We start from the raw sequence: 17,885 nt of genomic DNA, 5'->3' as shown, positions 1-17,885 counted from the left end.
AGTGAGTGTGATGAATTAATGCATGTTCACATTTATTCTAGAACTAAAGTAACATCTTACTCACGATTTCACTCAACATGAGGACAGGACAGCTTTTAATCAATAAACAGGGGGGAAGTAACTGGTGTTTCTTATTTGAAAAAGTAACTCAGATATTTTCTTGTCAATTAAAAAGTCATGCGTTACTTTAGTTACTTGGAAAAAGTAATATTATTACGTAACTTGTAATACGTTACACCTCGTAATGATCTTTCTCGGACAGTTTAAATGCTTGCACACTGCCGACATGTTTGCTGCATTAGTGTGCGCCTCTATTTGACCGTGTCACATCATTGTTAGGTATAATTTATTCTGGTTTTTTTGCTTATTTGTGACCCTGGACCACAAAACCAGTCATAAGGTTAAATTTGACAAAACTGAGATGTATACATCATATGAAAGCTCATATTCAAGCTTTCTATTGATGTATGGTTTGTTAGGATAGGACAATATTTGACTGAGATACATCTATTTGAAATCAGGAATCTGAGGATGCAAAAAAATCAAAAAGACTGAGAAAATCACCTTTAAAGTTGTCCAAATTAGGTTCTTAATGCATATTACAAATCAAAAATTACATTTTGATATGTTTACAGTAGGAATTTTACAAAAAATCTTCATGGAACATGAACTTTACTTAATTTCTTAATGATTTTTGGCATAAAAGAAAAATCAAAAATTGACCCATGCAATGTATTTTTGGCTATTGCTACAAATATACCCCAGCGACTTAAGACTGGTTTTGTGGTCCAGGGTCACATTTGCCAAATAAATTTGGTTGCCGAACATTCAGTGCATCCCTATTTATAACCCATTTAATCTTAATATTTATGCCAGTACCTTCTCCTGCAACTCCTGGTCCAAACACCTTCACTTTGCTGGTATCAACAGCTGGATCCACGTGCACTTTGGCGGGGAAGTTGGGGACAGCCTTTCCTCCATACTTCAGCAGTAGCGTGTACATACCGGCTGTCAACGGGACATAAGTGACCGTGTAGGTCCCGTCCTTATTGTCCACAACTGCAGTCTTAGCTTTCGCTCCAGAATCAGATTCAGCCTCCAGTGTCAGCTGTCCTGGTCCAGCTTTGGCGCAGTCAACGTTCAACACGCTAATCTCGCCTACTTTGCCTCGTTTCAACCCGGAACCAGATGCCACCACTTTGGTGGGATCAAACGGGTACTGGACGTCTGCGTGGAAGGGCGAGCCGGGAATGTGGACGTCTTCGAAGAGAATGTTGACTAGATACTCTCCGGGTTCGGTAGGGAGGTACGACACAGAGCAGGTGCCATCGCCGTTGTCGGAGCACTCGATTTTAGCTTCGGTTGGGCCTTCGACGGTTAGGCCGAGTCCACCAGTTCCAGCGCCCTTGGTGTCAATGGTAAACTCAGCTGGAGTCGCTACGAGACCACCCTTTAATCCTGGACCGAACGCTTTGACCTGTACAGACAGAACCAGAAGTGATGAACTCTTCTTTTCAAAATGAAGTCAAATCATGCTTTTGCTTTAATATACCTTGCTAGGATCAGGAGGCAGCATTGCTTCGACTGAGAAAGGGCTTCCTTGTACTGGATTGCCATCGTAGACGACCTCCACAACATAAACGCCCTCATCTTTGGGGATGTACTTCACCAGGCTGGCACCTTTACCAGGTTGAGGCTCTACTACGCAGGACACAGGCTTTCCTGATGGGCCAGTGATCTTGACTTCTAGTTTGCCCTGTCCACCTGCGCCTTTTGTACCAATGGCAAACTCTTGATCCTCACCTACTTGAACACCTGGAATAAAACATGAAATGGGGTTTTATTATTGAATTAAGTATAATTAAATGCAATAACCTCTATAAAAATGACATTTCAAATAAATTAAATGACTTAAAAACATTTGCAAATAAAAAATAATGACGTGTCAGTTTTTCAAGCCATAAACTTGGATTTAAACAAACTTAAATATTTTTATCTAGGCCAACCAGCAGGACATTGGACTAAATTTTTAATATTTACTATATATTAATGTAAATCAAATCCTACTCAAAAAATATATATTTAAGTTGATCTTTTGAAATAAAACAAAAGAAATGTTTAAAATAACACAGGCCATCCAGGAAATAAATAAGATTGTTAAAATCAAATAAATAGAATCACAATCGGCTAATTCATTAACTCAAACTTGGATTTAAATGAATTATGAAATGAATTAAATCAATAGACAGTAGCTTAAATAAATAAATACCAATATTTTTCATTAGGTTACCAAGTAGAACATTAGACTACAATTTAAATATTAATAAATATATAATAATAAATATATTTTAATAAATGTTTTTAAAATAATTAAAATAAATGCATAAAATAGGCCATCCAAGGAATAAAAATATAGTTTTAAATAAAAATAAATAATATGGGATCACAGAAAATGAATTAATGAATGAAATAAAAAATTTAATTAAATAAAAACATCTAAGCCATCCGCTGAAACTTGGATTAAAGTATTTTATAAAATATTAATAAAATAAAATAAGGACCCTGGATTAAAATTTGTATTAAATCAATATATTTAAATCAATAGACTGTAGCTTTAAACAAACAAGCAAGCAAACCAACCAATCAATAAATAGTGTCAATTTTCCCTTGGGTCTTGAATTAAAATAAATAAATAAATAAATATTTTCTATAGGCCAACCATTAGGACACTAGACTACAATTTGAATGAAATTGAAAATTATTATTAAATATTGAAATATATTTATAAATATTTTTAAATAAAAAGCATAAAATAACAGGCCAAATATATATATATATAACCAATTTAAGCATCCACTGAAACTTTAATTAAAATGTAAATATTTAATAAAAAAATATTTCAAAAATTAAATGCAATTTTCAGGCCTCCCACTCAAACTTCAGTTAAAATTTAAATATTCATAATAAACAATCAAACAAATAAAATGACATACGATTTTCCATTCCATCCACTTGGATCTTGCTAAGGTCCAGCGGAGCTGCGACACCCACAGCAAAGGGGCTTTTAGAAATGGGGTCTCCACCGAAGGTCACAGTTATCACCATCTCTCCCTGAATTGGTACAGCAAAGCAGAATGATGATGCCAGAAGATAAATACTCAAAGATGTCTAAGTCGGCCATCTAAACTCAGTGAGCTACTTTTCAATATGTGGCTCTCCATTGCAGATCCCTACCTGCTGGTCCGGTGTGTATTTGACAGTGTGGGAATAGTCATAGTTGTCAATGATCTCAAAGTTTTGGACAGGCAGTCCTTTATTAGGTCCAGAAAACTGCACATCCAGAGGAGCTTTGCCAGCTCCTTTAGTGTAAACGGTAAAATGTGTTGGTTTTCCACTCTCCACACCTGATGGTACAAAAATATCACATGGGAAAATTAACAGAGACTCAAGTCATTAAATTAATCCCAGATTCTTAATGAGATGAAACCATTTATCATCAAATTCAACAATTAATCCCAGATTCTTGATGAGATCAAACATTTTATCATCAAATTCAATAACAAACCTGCTCGGGCGAGTCCGGGTCCCTCTGCTTTCACTTTAGAGGAATCATGTGAAGGATCCACTTTAACACGGAACGGACTGACCGGGATTTCCTGAAATGGATCATTTTAAAACACCACATTTGCAAAGTTTCAGGAATCATATTTTCTTGGATTCAAATGATTGAATGCATGAAGACATAGGATTGTCAAGGTCATCTAATTGGATCTTGCATTAAAATATGAAAAAAAGAAATGAAAAAATCAGAAAATAAAAACAAAATAAAACCTACCACACACTATTTTTTGTTTAAAATTAAAAGAAATACATAGCTTAAAAAAAAACATTAAATAAAAATAGACATTTTTAATTTAAAATCCAAGCGGATTGGACAATTGTATAGGAGGGTTCATAATGTAAAAAAAAAAACAACAACTAAAATTTAAATATGTATTATTAAAGGTAATTATTATTTATAATTATTTCTAAAAAAAAATTTTTTTCCAGGCCACTGATTAAAACTTAAATGTATTATTAAATATGAGTATGATCTAAAATGATATAAAATCTAAAATAGAAATGAATATGAAATGAAAATAAGTGGCTTAAAAAAAAAAAAAATAATAATAATAATAATAATAATAATAATAATAATATATTATTAAATAAGTATGATCTAAAAATGAAATAAAGTAATATAAATAAAAAATAAATTAAAAAAAATTTCCAGGAAATAAAACAAACTATTCCAGGCCATCAACTGAGCCTGGGTTTTAAATTTAAATATGTATTGTTAAATACAAGTATTATTTAAACTAAACTAAAATATTTAATTAAAATAAGTGGCTTAATAAAATAAAATATAAATACATAAATAAAGCAATGATAGCGTCAAATAAATAATTTATCAATTTATGACATAACATGACTTTTCAAACCACTTGGATTTTGAATTAAAATGAAAATTAATATCTACAAATAAATAAATTTAAAAAAGTACATGACATGCAATACATAAAAACTACAACATACACTTTTTCAATCAACTTGGATTTGTGTGTACAATTAATAGAAATAGCTTTACAAATAAAACAAATCCACTTGGATCATAAATTAAAATAAATATTTAAATAAAAGTAAAATTATGACACTTTGTTAATTCACTTGGATGGCAAATTTAAATAAATTCAATTAAATTATAACAGGATTGCTCTGGCCATCCAAATTTATCATGCATTAAAATATTACAAATAGTTTTAAATAAAATAACATGATTTTCCAGTCCACTTGAAAAATAAATTAAAATAAACTACATTAAATAAATACATTCATGTTACTTTAACATGGAACGTCCTGAAATAATCATTTAAAATGAAAACCTTTCCAAACACTCAATCATGTTTTCTACAAATCTGTTTGTCACTCACCTGATCAGTAAAAAGCACTTTAATTGTGAGGCGTCCGGCTCCAGGAGGAATATATTTGACAGTGATGGTGTCATTTGCATTAGGAATGATGTCAAAATCAACATCCTCTTCCTTATCGCTGATAACATTGGCGTCACACTTGATTCCGACACTGACATCACCTATAAAAACCATCAACGCAGGACAAACCCTGTGTAAAGCACACATGAAACAGCACTGATTTTAGCAAACACAGTAAACGTGCATTACCTTCTCCAGCTTCAGTGCAGTCCACGGTGAAATGCGTCGGTTCGTGAGCCTTCAATCCGCTTCTCTCCACTCCCGGGCCAAACACTTTGACTTTATGAGGGTGGCTTCCCTTTCCAACATTCACCTACAAGAATAAAGCCTCCTGGATGTTAATTACAGTACGTAATGAAAACACATCTAAAAGACAACACACATTTAGAATACATTAAAAACATGCAAAGCAAGTAAAAACAGCATGAGATGCACTTTAAGTTGTTTAGTATTGTTAGAGTCCGGAAGCATGCAAATGAACACAAACTCACATAAATCACACACAACAAACAATAAAACATTAAGTATTAGAATTTATTGAATGCAACATTGTTAAAACATGAATGCAATCATTAAACACTTAAATGCATTATGACAGTCCCTTTTCCCCTCTGTGAATACAAACATGTTAGTACTTAGTTTAAATGGCTGCATTTTTCCAGAGCTAGACATTGTGAAATGTGTTTGCATGATCAGTCAAGTAAAAGCAAGTTAAGTTCTTTGAAACGATGCAATGAGTTTGTTTTGTGAAATGAACTGTAAGGACCACAAAAGCATGAATACAGAATGACGTACTGTATGAACAAATGTTTACTCTGAGCTTTACTCAAACAGAATAATCCTTCAGTTCACGTGGGCGTTGAACAATTATTATTAATTCAGTCAAAATTATTTTGGACCTCGTTCTTTGTTAGTTAATAAAAAAAAAAGTCAAAAGATTTTTTTTTTTTTTTTTTTAAGTCTCTTTTGCTCACCAAGCCTGCATTTATATGATTTAAAGTACAGCAAAAACTGTTACGTTTTGAAATATTTTTACTATTTAAAATAACAGATTTCTATTTGAATACATTTAAAAATCTAATTTATTCCTGTGAGTCAAAGCTGAATTTTCAGCATCATTACTACAGTCTTCAGTGTCACATGATCCTTCAGAAATCATTGTAATATGCTCATTTATTGTTCAAGAAAGATTTTTATTATTTCCAATATTTAAAACAGCCAAGTACATTTTTTCTCAGAATTATTTGAATTTGAATCAAAAATTATAGAAATTAATACTTTTATTTAGCAATGATGCAAATCATATTCGAATGATTTCTGAAGGATCATGTGACACTGGACTGGAGTAATGATGCTAAAAATTCAGCCTTTAAATCACAGAAATAAATTGCATTTTAAAATATATTGAAATAGAAAACAGTTATTTTAAGTAGTAAAAATACTTCAGATTTTTACTGGTTTTTGCTGTACTTACGATCAAATAAATGCAGGCTTGGTGAGCAGAAGAGACGACTTAAAAAAAAAAAACATTAAATCTTGTTCAAAAACTTAAAAACTGAGAATATTTCTTCACTTTTAGTTTCTGGAAAAAGGCAACTCTGGTTTGCAAACACCACAAAACATTTAACACTCAAAGCAGACAGTGCTGTTATAATCTAATACAATTTCATATTGAATGTGCAAAATCTTTAGAAATTCTTCTGACATTAAAAGTCATTTATAAATCACTTAATGTGACAAACATACTGAAATGTAATTGGACTCTGTGCTTTTGCAGTAACAGAAATACTTAATGAGAGATGAAACAGAAGAAAATAGAAATAATATAAATAACGCATTAAAGGAGTAGTTCACTTCCAGAACAAAAATGTTCAGATTAAGTACCCACCCCCTTGTCATCCAAGATGTTCATGTTTTTCCTTCTTCAGTCATAAAGAAATTGTTTTTTGAGGAAAACATTTCAGGATTTCTCTCCATATAGTGTACTTCTATGGTGCCCGCGAGTTTGAACTTGCAAAATGCAGTTTGAATGTGGCTTCAAAGAGCTCTAAACAATCCAAGCCGAGAAAGAAGGGACTTATCTACCGAAACAATCGGTTATTTTGAATTTTTTTTTAATTTACATACGTTTTAACCTCAAATGCTTATCTTGTCTAGCTCTGCTTCTACTCTCTGTATTCCAGTTCAAGACAGTTAGGGTATGTCGAAAAACTCCCATCTCATTTTCTCCTCCTTTGAGAAGCAAATGAGAAGGGAGTTTTTTGACATACCCTAACTGTCTTGAACCCGAATACACAGTTCACACAGAGCTAAATAAGATGAGCATTTGAGGTTAAAGTATATAAACAGCCTTTTTTTTTTTTTTTTTTTTTAGAAAATAACCAATTGCTTCGCTAGATAAGGCCGTTGTTCCTTGGCTTGGATCGTTTAGAGCCCTTTAAAGCTGCATTGAAAATGCATTTTGCAAGTTCAAACTCACAGGCATTATAGAAGTCCACTATAAGGAGAGAAATCCTGAAAGGTTTCCCTAAAAAAAAAAACATTTTCTTTACAACTGAAGAAAGAAAGACAAACATCACAAGGGGGTGAGTACATCATCTGTAAATTTTTGCTTCAGAAGTGAACTCCTCCTCTAATTTTGATGTGATTATGTAGCAAAATAACAAATTACAATGCTTTTGCTCATCCTACTAATCTTAAGAAACATGCAGTGCAATCACAAATTAATCTAAACATTTTTGTGCAAAACATAATGTGCATTTTAATTCCCTAAAGCCAATCACCAAAGTAATATCTCATGTAAGCATTCAAATCAAAACCAACCTTCATTCCTGAAATTATCTGCGTAAATAGGAGCAGCGCTCCATAATGGAGGTGGTTACGATGATGACAGGTTTATATTTGGTTGTTGCAGTGTTAAGAGCATCAGCTTTAGTGAGTGCGAATTGTTCCTCTACAGTAGTAATAATTCTGACAGCTGACATCTCCTTTGTGTTTGTGCTATCGGTTTTGCCCTCGGGATCTGTCGCTCTTACCCTGAAGGGGCTGTTGGGAACGCTGACGCCTCCCCAGGTCACCGCCAGCGTGTGTTTGACGGCCGAGGTCGGCGTGTACGAGCAGGAATACACGTTATCTCCTTTGCTCTTCACCTTCACATCGATGGGGGCGCCGTCTGCATCCTGAGAAAACAAATCAAAGTCAAAGGCAAATGCAAAAAGTGTGAGAGTTTCATTCGAGATGGTTTGTGTTGTGATGATCAATCAAACCTGTGCGATGATTCTCAACGGGCCATTTCCGGCATCTTTGGCCTCGACGGTGAACTCAGCAGGTTTGTTAATGATACAGCCCGACTTCTCCAGTCCTGGTCCGTAAGCTTTGACCTACAAACAAGCACATTTGTGAAAAACAATTGCTTTCGCGCTGACAATCAACATACTAGTAAATGCACAAATGCAATCTTTTTACAACAACACCACAACATTTTGATTTATTTATTATTGTTTAAATGCATTTTATTTATTTGTTCATGTATTATTTGTCTTTGTTTTGTTGCTTTAGGATGTTCATGCTTTTGCATTAACAGAAATACTCTTTAAACAATGATGGATAATTCTCTTAAGAGACAAAACAGAAGAAAGCAATATATTTGTGTCTAAATGACTGATTTAAAAAGTGAAATTAAACATTTGCAAGTATTTAACAATTTTAAATCGTGTTTTTGCTCATCCTGATAATCTTAAACATGCAATTCAATCCAAAATTAATTCAAAACATTATAGCATATTATATGTAAAACAGATTTAATAAACATTTTGTACTTGTTAAATTTTAAACTGTGACAATGCAATCTAGATTTAAAATTTTAAAAAACAAAGATAAGTTTAAAAATTTAAATTAAGCATTTAAATAAATTACAAGAATAAATTGCATCACAGTAATTAAAAAATAGTTTTAATAAGTTTAATTATTCAGCAGGTTATCATAACTAAATTTACTAATTTAATTTCTTTTTTATTTTATAAATAGATTTATTTATTTTTATAAATTAATGATTAATATACATTTTTAAATTCTCAACTGGTTATAGTATTTTTTAAGTGGGTTTACAGGGTACACATTGATGCAGTATACATTTCATTTTACAAATATAAATAGTTTATTGCATTGCATGAATTGTAAAGTAGTTTTTAAATAAAAAAAATAATAAAATAATAAATAAAATAAAGTTTCAGCAATGTGTACTACCCACTAAAAAAGAAAAAAAAAAAAGTAAAAAAAAAGATTATGCAAATCACTAATAATAATAAAAACCAACACAAAACATCACAATATGCATTATAATAATAATTTTGGGGAGTAATTATAAAGTAGTTTTTAATAAAATGAAAATAAAATGTAATCAAATATTTGAAATTAAGCGATTTCCATTACCGCAAATTTTTATTTTTTTTTATAAAAAAAATTGTAATGTAATGCAAAATATTTTTTCATGTATGCAGTATATTTTCCACTGCCTTGTTTACCTGGTTAGAGTTGTTGGCTTTGTTATCAGGGACGATGAAGGCCATGAAGGGACTGTCTTCGATGTCTTCATCATCACACATGACATGGACAGCATATTCGCCCGATTCGGTGGGCCAATACTTCACATTACACGAGCCATCGTTCTGATCTTCACACTCGATCCGGGCCTGAGACGGACCTTCGATGGCGAAGCCTACAAGAGGGAAAGCATTAACATCATAGGTTGAGAAAACAGCTTGCGGATCCTGATCTAAATGTGACTATGATAAAATGTGTGAAGTAAAAAGCTCCTGTGATCTCACCGAGAACTCCGACATCAGTGCCGATGGATTCGGCCACAAAGTCTGCAGATTTTCCCACAACACCTCCCTCCAGACCTGGACCCCATGCACGGATCTTCTGCGGTCCGGCTTCAGGGCCCACCTGAACCTCGAAGGGGCTGAACATGAGAAAACAAGTTTAGTATATGTACAGAAGAAGAACATTTTTTTTTTTGGTAAAATAACGTGCAGTTTAAAATTACAAATTAAAAAGTAGATAATTTAAATTATATTTTTTTCATCATGAAAATTTGAGCCTTATTTACACAATTTTACAATTACAATTTTACAATCAATATTATGAATTTTTTATATAATTTCAAATTTGATAATGCATATCGATGCAGATTTTAAAATTAAAATTAAAAAAAAATAATAATAATTTTTTTTTTAAAAGCATCATGAAAATAAGCCTTCTTGAAGTAAAAAAAAAGTGACATTATGCCAAAAAAAAAATTATATTTTTTCACAAAATATTTTTTTTATATTTACAATTAAGATGACTAAAGTATATAAATATATATTATATAAAATAAATGAAATATGTAGTTCATTGACATTAATACAATTTAATCATTTATATTAAAATGATGGCCATGCAATCTATGCAGACTGAAATTACAAATAAACATACTTTAAACAAAAATTGAAAAAAAAAATATTTTAATTAAGAAATTACATGAAAAACTAAAAATCAGAATAAAAATTCATATTAATAAAAACATCTTCACAATTAATGCAATAAATGTGTTGCAAAATTATTATTTAAATGAAACGGAAATTAAATAAAATTTAAATTAAAGCAAAAAAAAATCTATTAAATTTAAACATTTAAATAAATTACAATGAGAACCTGTTGATAATGATTTAAATGATAAATTAAAGAGAATTTTTTTAAATACTTACATTGTAGAAATGTGCAGCACCCACTTTAATCTAATACTTAATTTTTTTATTTTATTATTAAAATTATTATTTTTTTCTCTTTTAATATTTCTATTTAGCTTTGATTTATATTTCAGTTTTAGTAGTTTTATCTTAAACTTAGTTTTTCATCTAATACTTATTTTTAAAACGAATAAAAAAAACCCATTACAATCAATTTGAATTAATTAATTAGGTTCTACATTAATCTAGGTATAAAAAAATCCCAATAATGAAATTAACTGCTGAGGATATTTACTAAAAATATTTGAAAAAAGCAAAAAAAATTAAAAAAAAGTCTGAAAATTTGCTCAATTGTCAAAAAATTAAAGTCAAACTCCAAAAATTTTCAATAGTCCTAAAACAAGCTTCATTGTCTTTAAGTAAAGCTTTTGAGGTGAAATAAGACCTGAAAGATTAGTAGATCAAAAGATCAACATGGTTTAAATGTCAAAATGCCATTATATGGTCAAATAGACATTTTATTTAACCAAACATGTTAATCTGACAGCTTGAGCAACACAAACAGCGCTGACATCTCTAGTTAGTGCGAATGTTCCATTCTCAACAAAACGCACGTCATAAATCAGCGCTGTGACTCTACGTCAGCGGAAACCTCCCATCTGAGAGAGTTTGTGTTAATAGAAGTAACCACAGTGGGGAGAATATTTCTCTTTAATAGGGGTCACGGCTCCACGTGTGTGTGTGTGTGTGTGTGTGTGTGTGTGTGTGTGTGTGTCCAGGTGAACAGCAGGCCGATTGTGTTCAATCCAGTCAGTCTCTTTCACTCCTGCAGCGCAGCCATCTGATTGGCCGATCTACCATGCATGTGATGACCAAAAAGGCCACACACCACGGCATCTTATAAACTCCAAAAAACACCTAAAAAGGCATTTTTGGTGCTTTTTAACAAACCAGCATGTTTCTGCAGAACCACATGCTGAGCGAAAACAAACCCAGCTCTGAAGGTAGTCGTCATTTCCGTTCCTCAGTGTGTTAAATGTGATGTTTACTCTGTATAGTGTGATTGGACGTCACGCGACCGCCGTTTCCTGGTGGTCTCGAGTTTCCAGAGTCTTTGACAGACTCGCACAGGAGAGCATGTCGTCATGCATTTCCACCACGTTACACACTAATGAGTCTGCTTGGCAGTGAGCACGACCTACATATCGGAGCAGCGGTGTGCAGCATGAGCGAAACCTCATCTACAATTACAATAATAAAATCATTCATGCTGTGATAGATCAGCACATATTTGTTTTTATTGGAAATTCAAACCAGGTATGTCTTATTTATTATGCACTAGTGTTATTTCTGTTTTGTTAATATACTATTTCAGTTTAATCATATTTTGATTTAGCTTTTTTTTGTATTTTCAGGTTTTCATTTTAATTTTAGTGTAAGATTTAGATATAAATTAAAGCTAAATTGAAATGTTTAAGGAAAAATCTATTACATCTATTAAACAGCTTATTTTTTGTTTACATTAAGTTTATTTTTCCATCTAATACTTTTTATTTCACCTATTTTATATTTCTATTTATCTTTATTGATTTTATAACTCAGACTTAAACTTTTCCATTTAACACATTGTTTCTTTTAATATTTAGCTTTAATTTGTATATTTATTACAGGTTTAGTAATTTTAGTACTCCAACTTCTTTCCATTTTAAGTTTTTTGTATGATACATACATACATGCACTTTACAATTCATTATAATTTTAGTAATTTAAGTACCCAACTTTTAATATTTTAATCTTTTAATCTAACACTTTTGCTTTTATATTTCTATTTTATTCATCTAATGCATACATATTTTATTTGATTAGTTTTAAAAACTGTTTTAATTATATTTATTAATTTTATTACTTCAACTTTTTTCCACCTAATACACATATTTATGTATTTTCTTTATTAGTTTGTTTTTCTATTTAGCTTTCATTTATATTTATTTCAGTTTTAGCAATTTTAGTATTTCAATTTTAACGTAACGTTTTTCATCTAATACCTTCTCATCTAATTATATACTATATTTTAATAATTTATTAGCTTTTTACATAAATATTTATAATTAGCTTTAACTTACATTAGAGTTGAAGTAGTTTTAGTACTCCAATAATCTTTTTTTCCCCATTGTAAACTTTTTTCATTTAATACTTACGTATTACTTTATTCATTTTTATTTCCATTCTATCTGGTTTTTTTTTTTTCCATTTTAGTCATCTCAATACTCAAACTTATTTTATTTCAGTTTAATTTTTTTTATCTAATACATTTTCATTTAATTTCATTAATGCAAACATTTTATTTTATAATTTTTTTTTTACATGTTTTTCTACTTTGTTTTAATTATTTTTATTAAATTGTAATAATTTTAGTACTCCAATTTAAACTTGAATACTCATTTTTATATTTTATTAGTTTTTAAATATTTCTATTTAATTTATATTTATTTCAGGTTTAGCCATTTTGGTACTCAAACTTATTTCAGTTTAGGTTTTTCATGAATACCCTTCATATTTATATTCAGCTTTAATTTATATTTATTTCTGTTTTAGTACTTCAACTTTAAGCTGGTTTCCATCTAATAGTTACCAATTTGATACTTTGACTTTGAATAGTTAACAATAACACATTCTGTACTTGCATTAAAATCAATTTCTCCACACTTCAGTGATTTAAATCTTTTACAAATGGTTTGTCATGTAGTATATACTCTGTCATACAGTCTTACATCATACTCAACATTAAACCCTTTCACATGTACAAACAAGCCGTTTGCAATCAGACAAATTCCCTGATGATCCTTAATGGACCAATCTGAATACAATAAATCCAGTCTTGATTTGAATCCCAGCACATGCACAGATCATCCATAACACGGCCTGTTCTGATTTAGCCCAAACACACACATTTACCCCAACCCTCGTGCGTTTATATACGCCTATGCCTTCATACCCAAACAATCATGATCAGATTTATCCGCTTGGCAGATCTGAACACCACTGATGCAAGGAGACACTCAGAACATCTGGAGCAGATTCGTTTCAACCTGTGCGACAGCACTGGTAGCACTACAACAAACACTACAACTGCACAAAGCACTACAAAAATCAAACGGGAAAAAGAAATTATATTTTGAATAACAAACATAAGCCTATTTTACGCCTTCTTATGCATTTAACTCGGAAAATTTGATGTTATTTCTGTAAAAATAACGCACATTTCTTTCGAATTTCAAATGTTTAAATCAATGCATTGTATTTTTGATCTTGTTCAATGTGTAGCATCCACTTTAATCTATGCATATTTAATAAATTAAAAATGTATTTTAAAAATATTTATAGTAGTATTTCTACTGTGGTAACAATTATAAAAAATTGTAATGCAAATCAAATTTTAAAAATATTTATTTTGTTCAATGTGCAGCATCCACTTTAATTATGCAGATTTAATGAAAAAATAAAAATGTATTTTAATTTAATCAAGAATTTTATTTTAAAATATTTATACTAGTATTTCTACTGTGGTAATAATAGTTATAAAAATTATTTTAATCATTGCAATGCAATTTTTTAAATATTAAATATGTAATTTAACTGTGAAACTATTATCTAAAATATTCCTAATATTACTTATACGGTGACAATATGAAGTACCCACTTTCATTGATACGGACTTAATAAAATTCAATTAAAATAAAATGTTAATTTAATTAAGAAATATTTTTAAATATTATTAAAAAAATTTATCTGATATTCATTTTACTGTGGCAGTATGTAATACCAACTCTAAACAGATTTAATATACTAAATTCAATTAAAAAAAATAAATAATATAAAATTAACTAAAACTGTGGCAATATGCAGTATCCACAAATTATTTTACAGATTTAATACAATTAAATTCAAATAAAATGTAAATTGAATTATAATATTTATGATATTACCCACTCTAATTTAAACTGATATAATAAACTAAATTAAATTTCAATAAAATTCTAAAAAATATTTTAAAATATTTATAATATTACTTATACTGTGGCAATATGTAGTACCCACTTTAATTTTTACAGATTTAATAAACAATTTTACTTTACTTTAAATGTTATTTTTAAATTTCTAAAATATTTATAATATTAACTTATATTGCAGCAATGTGTAGTTTCCACTATACACTATGCAGAATGAATAAAAAGTGATAAAGTAAATAAATAAACTTTTTATTTTAAGACAATATTTCAAAATCTTATTTATATTATATGATGGAAATGTGTGGTACCGACTTAAATCTACGCAGATTTAATTAAAAAAAAAAATATATATACATATACACACACATATACACACACATATACACACACATATACACACACATATACATACACACACATATATACATATATATATATATAATAAATTTAACTATCATAGTTTAGGTGCTCTGCCTTTTAAGGTAAAATCTTTATGAGTTTTGGAGATGTGAATGGTACCTCTTGGGAATGTGCTGTCCGGCCCAGGTGATGGTGACAGTGTATTTGCCAGGTGCGTTTGGATAGTATTCATAAGAGTAAACTCCATCTGCAGCCTCCTTCTGTTTCACAGGCTCCTCTAGTCCTTCTGCAAGACAGGAAAAACCATGATAAACTTGAATTATTCAATCACAAACTATTAGAGAAGAATGGCAGTAATAAAATGTAGAATTAAAAATGCTTTTTCCTCATTTTCTCCCAGCGCATTTTCTTTCATATGAACATAATGAAGATGAATAGCAGTCGTGTACAGGAGCACGTTTGCTCAAATTCCTCAGAGATAAACTTATGCCCTGTAAGTCATAGTGGGTCAGTGAAATGTCTGTGACCCGGTCGGATAATCAATCACAGTCAGTGGAGTTGAAGCTTAACCTCCTGATTAAAATTGATAAATTGATGTGTAAATGGTTCACGTGGACAGCAGAGTCTGGGAAACTGTCCCTGCTTACTTCAAATACTCAAGCAACATGAAAAAGCAGGAGACATTGGGACGTTTCTCAAAAAGAGGAAAATTGAGGGTTTTAGGGCTTGTAAAGTGGTAAAAAGACTTACTGGGTCCTTTAACAGTGATCTTCAGATCTCCACTACCAGCGTTACGGGTGTCCACCTTAAAATCAGCCACCTGACGTGCTCTCACACCTCTAGGCTGCAGACCTCGACCGGTGGCTCGACACGCTCCAGGAACAGACGCTGAAACACACAAACACAAATACGTGAGCACAAGTCACTGATTTAAGGAAAATCAATGCTAATTGTTGATGTTCAAGCAGTAGTGGTATATATTTTAATGCCATGTCAGCATCTAAAGGCCCATCTTCACAAGGAAAAACTGAGCTAAAGAATACAAGTCGCATAAAGTCATTTATCATATAACATGATATAAAAATTTTTTTAAATTGTATTCTGGTAAAATCTTACTAAACAAGTCTTTAAGTGCGCTTAATGCATAAAAATTTTGTCCATATGCAATAAAACTGGAACACTCCAATACAATGCTTTATTAAATGAGCAAAAACATTATTTAAAACCTATAAATTAAATAACAATATTAGCATATACTATATACATATACTATAAAAGAAATAATTAAATATTTACTTGCATATTTAAAAAAATATGCAAATAAACATTTTTACTGTACTATTATTTTATATTTACAATAGAAATATTACATTGTTATTTATTCATAACAAATGTAATACAAGTACAGATTATAGTACATTACAAAAAAAATTGCATATTAAATATAAAGATTAAATACATACTAGAAAATATATGGTACATCCTATAGAAAAATGATTTGCATATTAAATATGGTATAAAAATAAAATATTTATTGCATATGTATGATATTCTGTACTCATTACAGGCATTTATATTTCAAATATATTGTAAAATAAAATATATGTTTATATACCTGTATACATAAATCAATTATTTGCAAATATTTTACTATTACTAATACAAATTATGTTTATATATGTACATGTATATGAGAATATAGTACATATTACATTTATATTATAAATAAAACGGTAATATTATAGTACATTAATAAGCAAATACAATTTTACTATTCATTTTTATATTTGTAAGAAAAAAAACTACATTTTTATATAATTTACAAGAGTATATAATACGTGTTAAAATATTTAAAATATTTCTGATATTACTTGATTCAAACAGATTAAAAAAAAAATACCATTCAAATAAAATTTTAAATTTTACAATATTTATAATATTACTTTTATATAACTATATATATGTAATACCCACTTTTTAATTTTTACATATTTAATTAAAAATACAAATTTTATTTTTAAATATTTACAATATTAATTTTATTGTGTGGTCAGCGTAGTTTCGACTTTATAATCTACGCAGATGTAATAAAAACAAAATAAAATGTTATTTATATATATATATATATATATATATATATATATATATATATATATATATATATATATATATATATATATATATATATATATATATATATATATATATATATATATATATATATATATATATATATATATATATATATATATATATATATATATATATATATATATATATATATATGTATACACACATACATATACACATACTTTTTTTTTTTTTACATGCGCAAATAAATATTACAATTTCCTAAAATTTAAAATAAGGATGCAGTTGTAAAAAAAAAAAATTAAATAAATTAACATCTGTCAGCCAATCAGAATCATAAATTTAAATGTCATGGTATAATGAGCTTCAACAACTTAAATCCCTCCAAAACCCCTCCCTCAAACATCTACAGAGCCTGCAAATGAAATAAGAAATCCCTTGGCGCAACAGCACACGTACAATTAAACACTCCATTATTACCCTACCATTATACAGCACTGAGTCCTGTAATGTTTCCAGAGCACCAGAATAGAGTCACAGAGCACCAGCCAAAACCCACATTCAGTGTAACAGCATCTCTGACAGAGAGACTGGATGAGGTCTTTCCCCGTCCGCTCTCTCTCATTAGGTTCAGATGTGGGAGCCGGGGCCCGTCAGGGTGG

At 29.9% G+C, this 17,885-nt stretch overlaps 2 protein-coding genes across 2 annotated transcripts in view; both read right to left on the bottom strand.

Annotated features, from left to right (window-relative positions):
- Nucleotides 1-17,885, bottom strand: part of flnba (filamin B a) — a 179,594-nt gene that overhangs the window by 69,131 nt on the left and 92,578 nt on the right. Inside the window, exons 8-20 of the mRNA XM_073826377.1 lie at nucleotides 15,883-16,020; nucleotides 15,292-15,418; nucleotides 9,857-9,993; nucleotides 9,554-9,747; nucleotides 8,297-8,410; nucleotides 8,066-8,209; nucleotides 5,220-5,343; nucleotides 4,971-5,131; nucleotides 3,566-3,656; nucleotides 3,235-3,404; nucleotides 2,994-3,111; nucleotides 1,553-1,815; nucleotides 880-1,477 (exon numbers count right to left, since the gene is read on the bottom strand). Of these exons, the coding sequence (XP_073682478.1) occupies nucleotides 880-1,477; nucleotides 1,553-1,815; nucleotides 2,994-3,111; nucleotides 3,235-3,404; nucleotides 3,566-3,656; nucleotides 4,971-5,131; nucleotides 5,220-5,343; nucleotides 8,066-8,209; nucleotides 8,297-8,410; nucleotides 9,554-9,747; nucleotides 9,857-9,993; nucleotides 15,292-15,418; nucleotides 15,883-16,020 (2,379 nt within the window). The remainder of the gene's footprint in view (nucleotides 1-879; nucleotides 1,478-1,552; nucleotides 1,816-2,993; nucleotides 3,112-3,234; nucleotides 3,405-3,565; nucleotides 3,657-4,970; nucleotides 5,132-5,219; nucleotides 5,344-8,065; nucleotides 8,210-8,296; nucleotides 8,411-9,553; nucleotides 9,748-9,856; nucleotides 9,994-15,291; nucleotides 15,419-15,882; nucleotides 16,021-17,885) is intronic.
- Nucleotides 17,630-17,885, bottom strand: part of LOC141293758 (filamin-B-like) — a 12,378-nt gene continuing 12,122 nt past the window's right edge. Inside the window, exon 7 of the mRNA XM_073825813.1 lies at nucleotides 17,630-17,638. Within this exon, the coding sequence (XP_073681914.1) occupies nucleotides 17,630-17,638 (9 nt within the window). The remainder of the gene's footprint in view (nucleotides 17,639-17,885) is intronic.

Source organism: Garra rufa, chromosome 20, assembly GCF_049309525.1.
Source record: "Garra rufa chromosome 20, GarRuf1.0, whole genome shotgun sequence".
NCBI lineage: Eukaryota > Metazoa > Chordata > Actinopteri > Cypriniformes > Cyprinidae > Garra > Garra rufa.
Note: the sequence above shows the minus strand (reverse complement) of the source record. Positions and strands in the feature narration are given on the sequence as shown.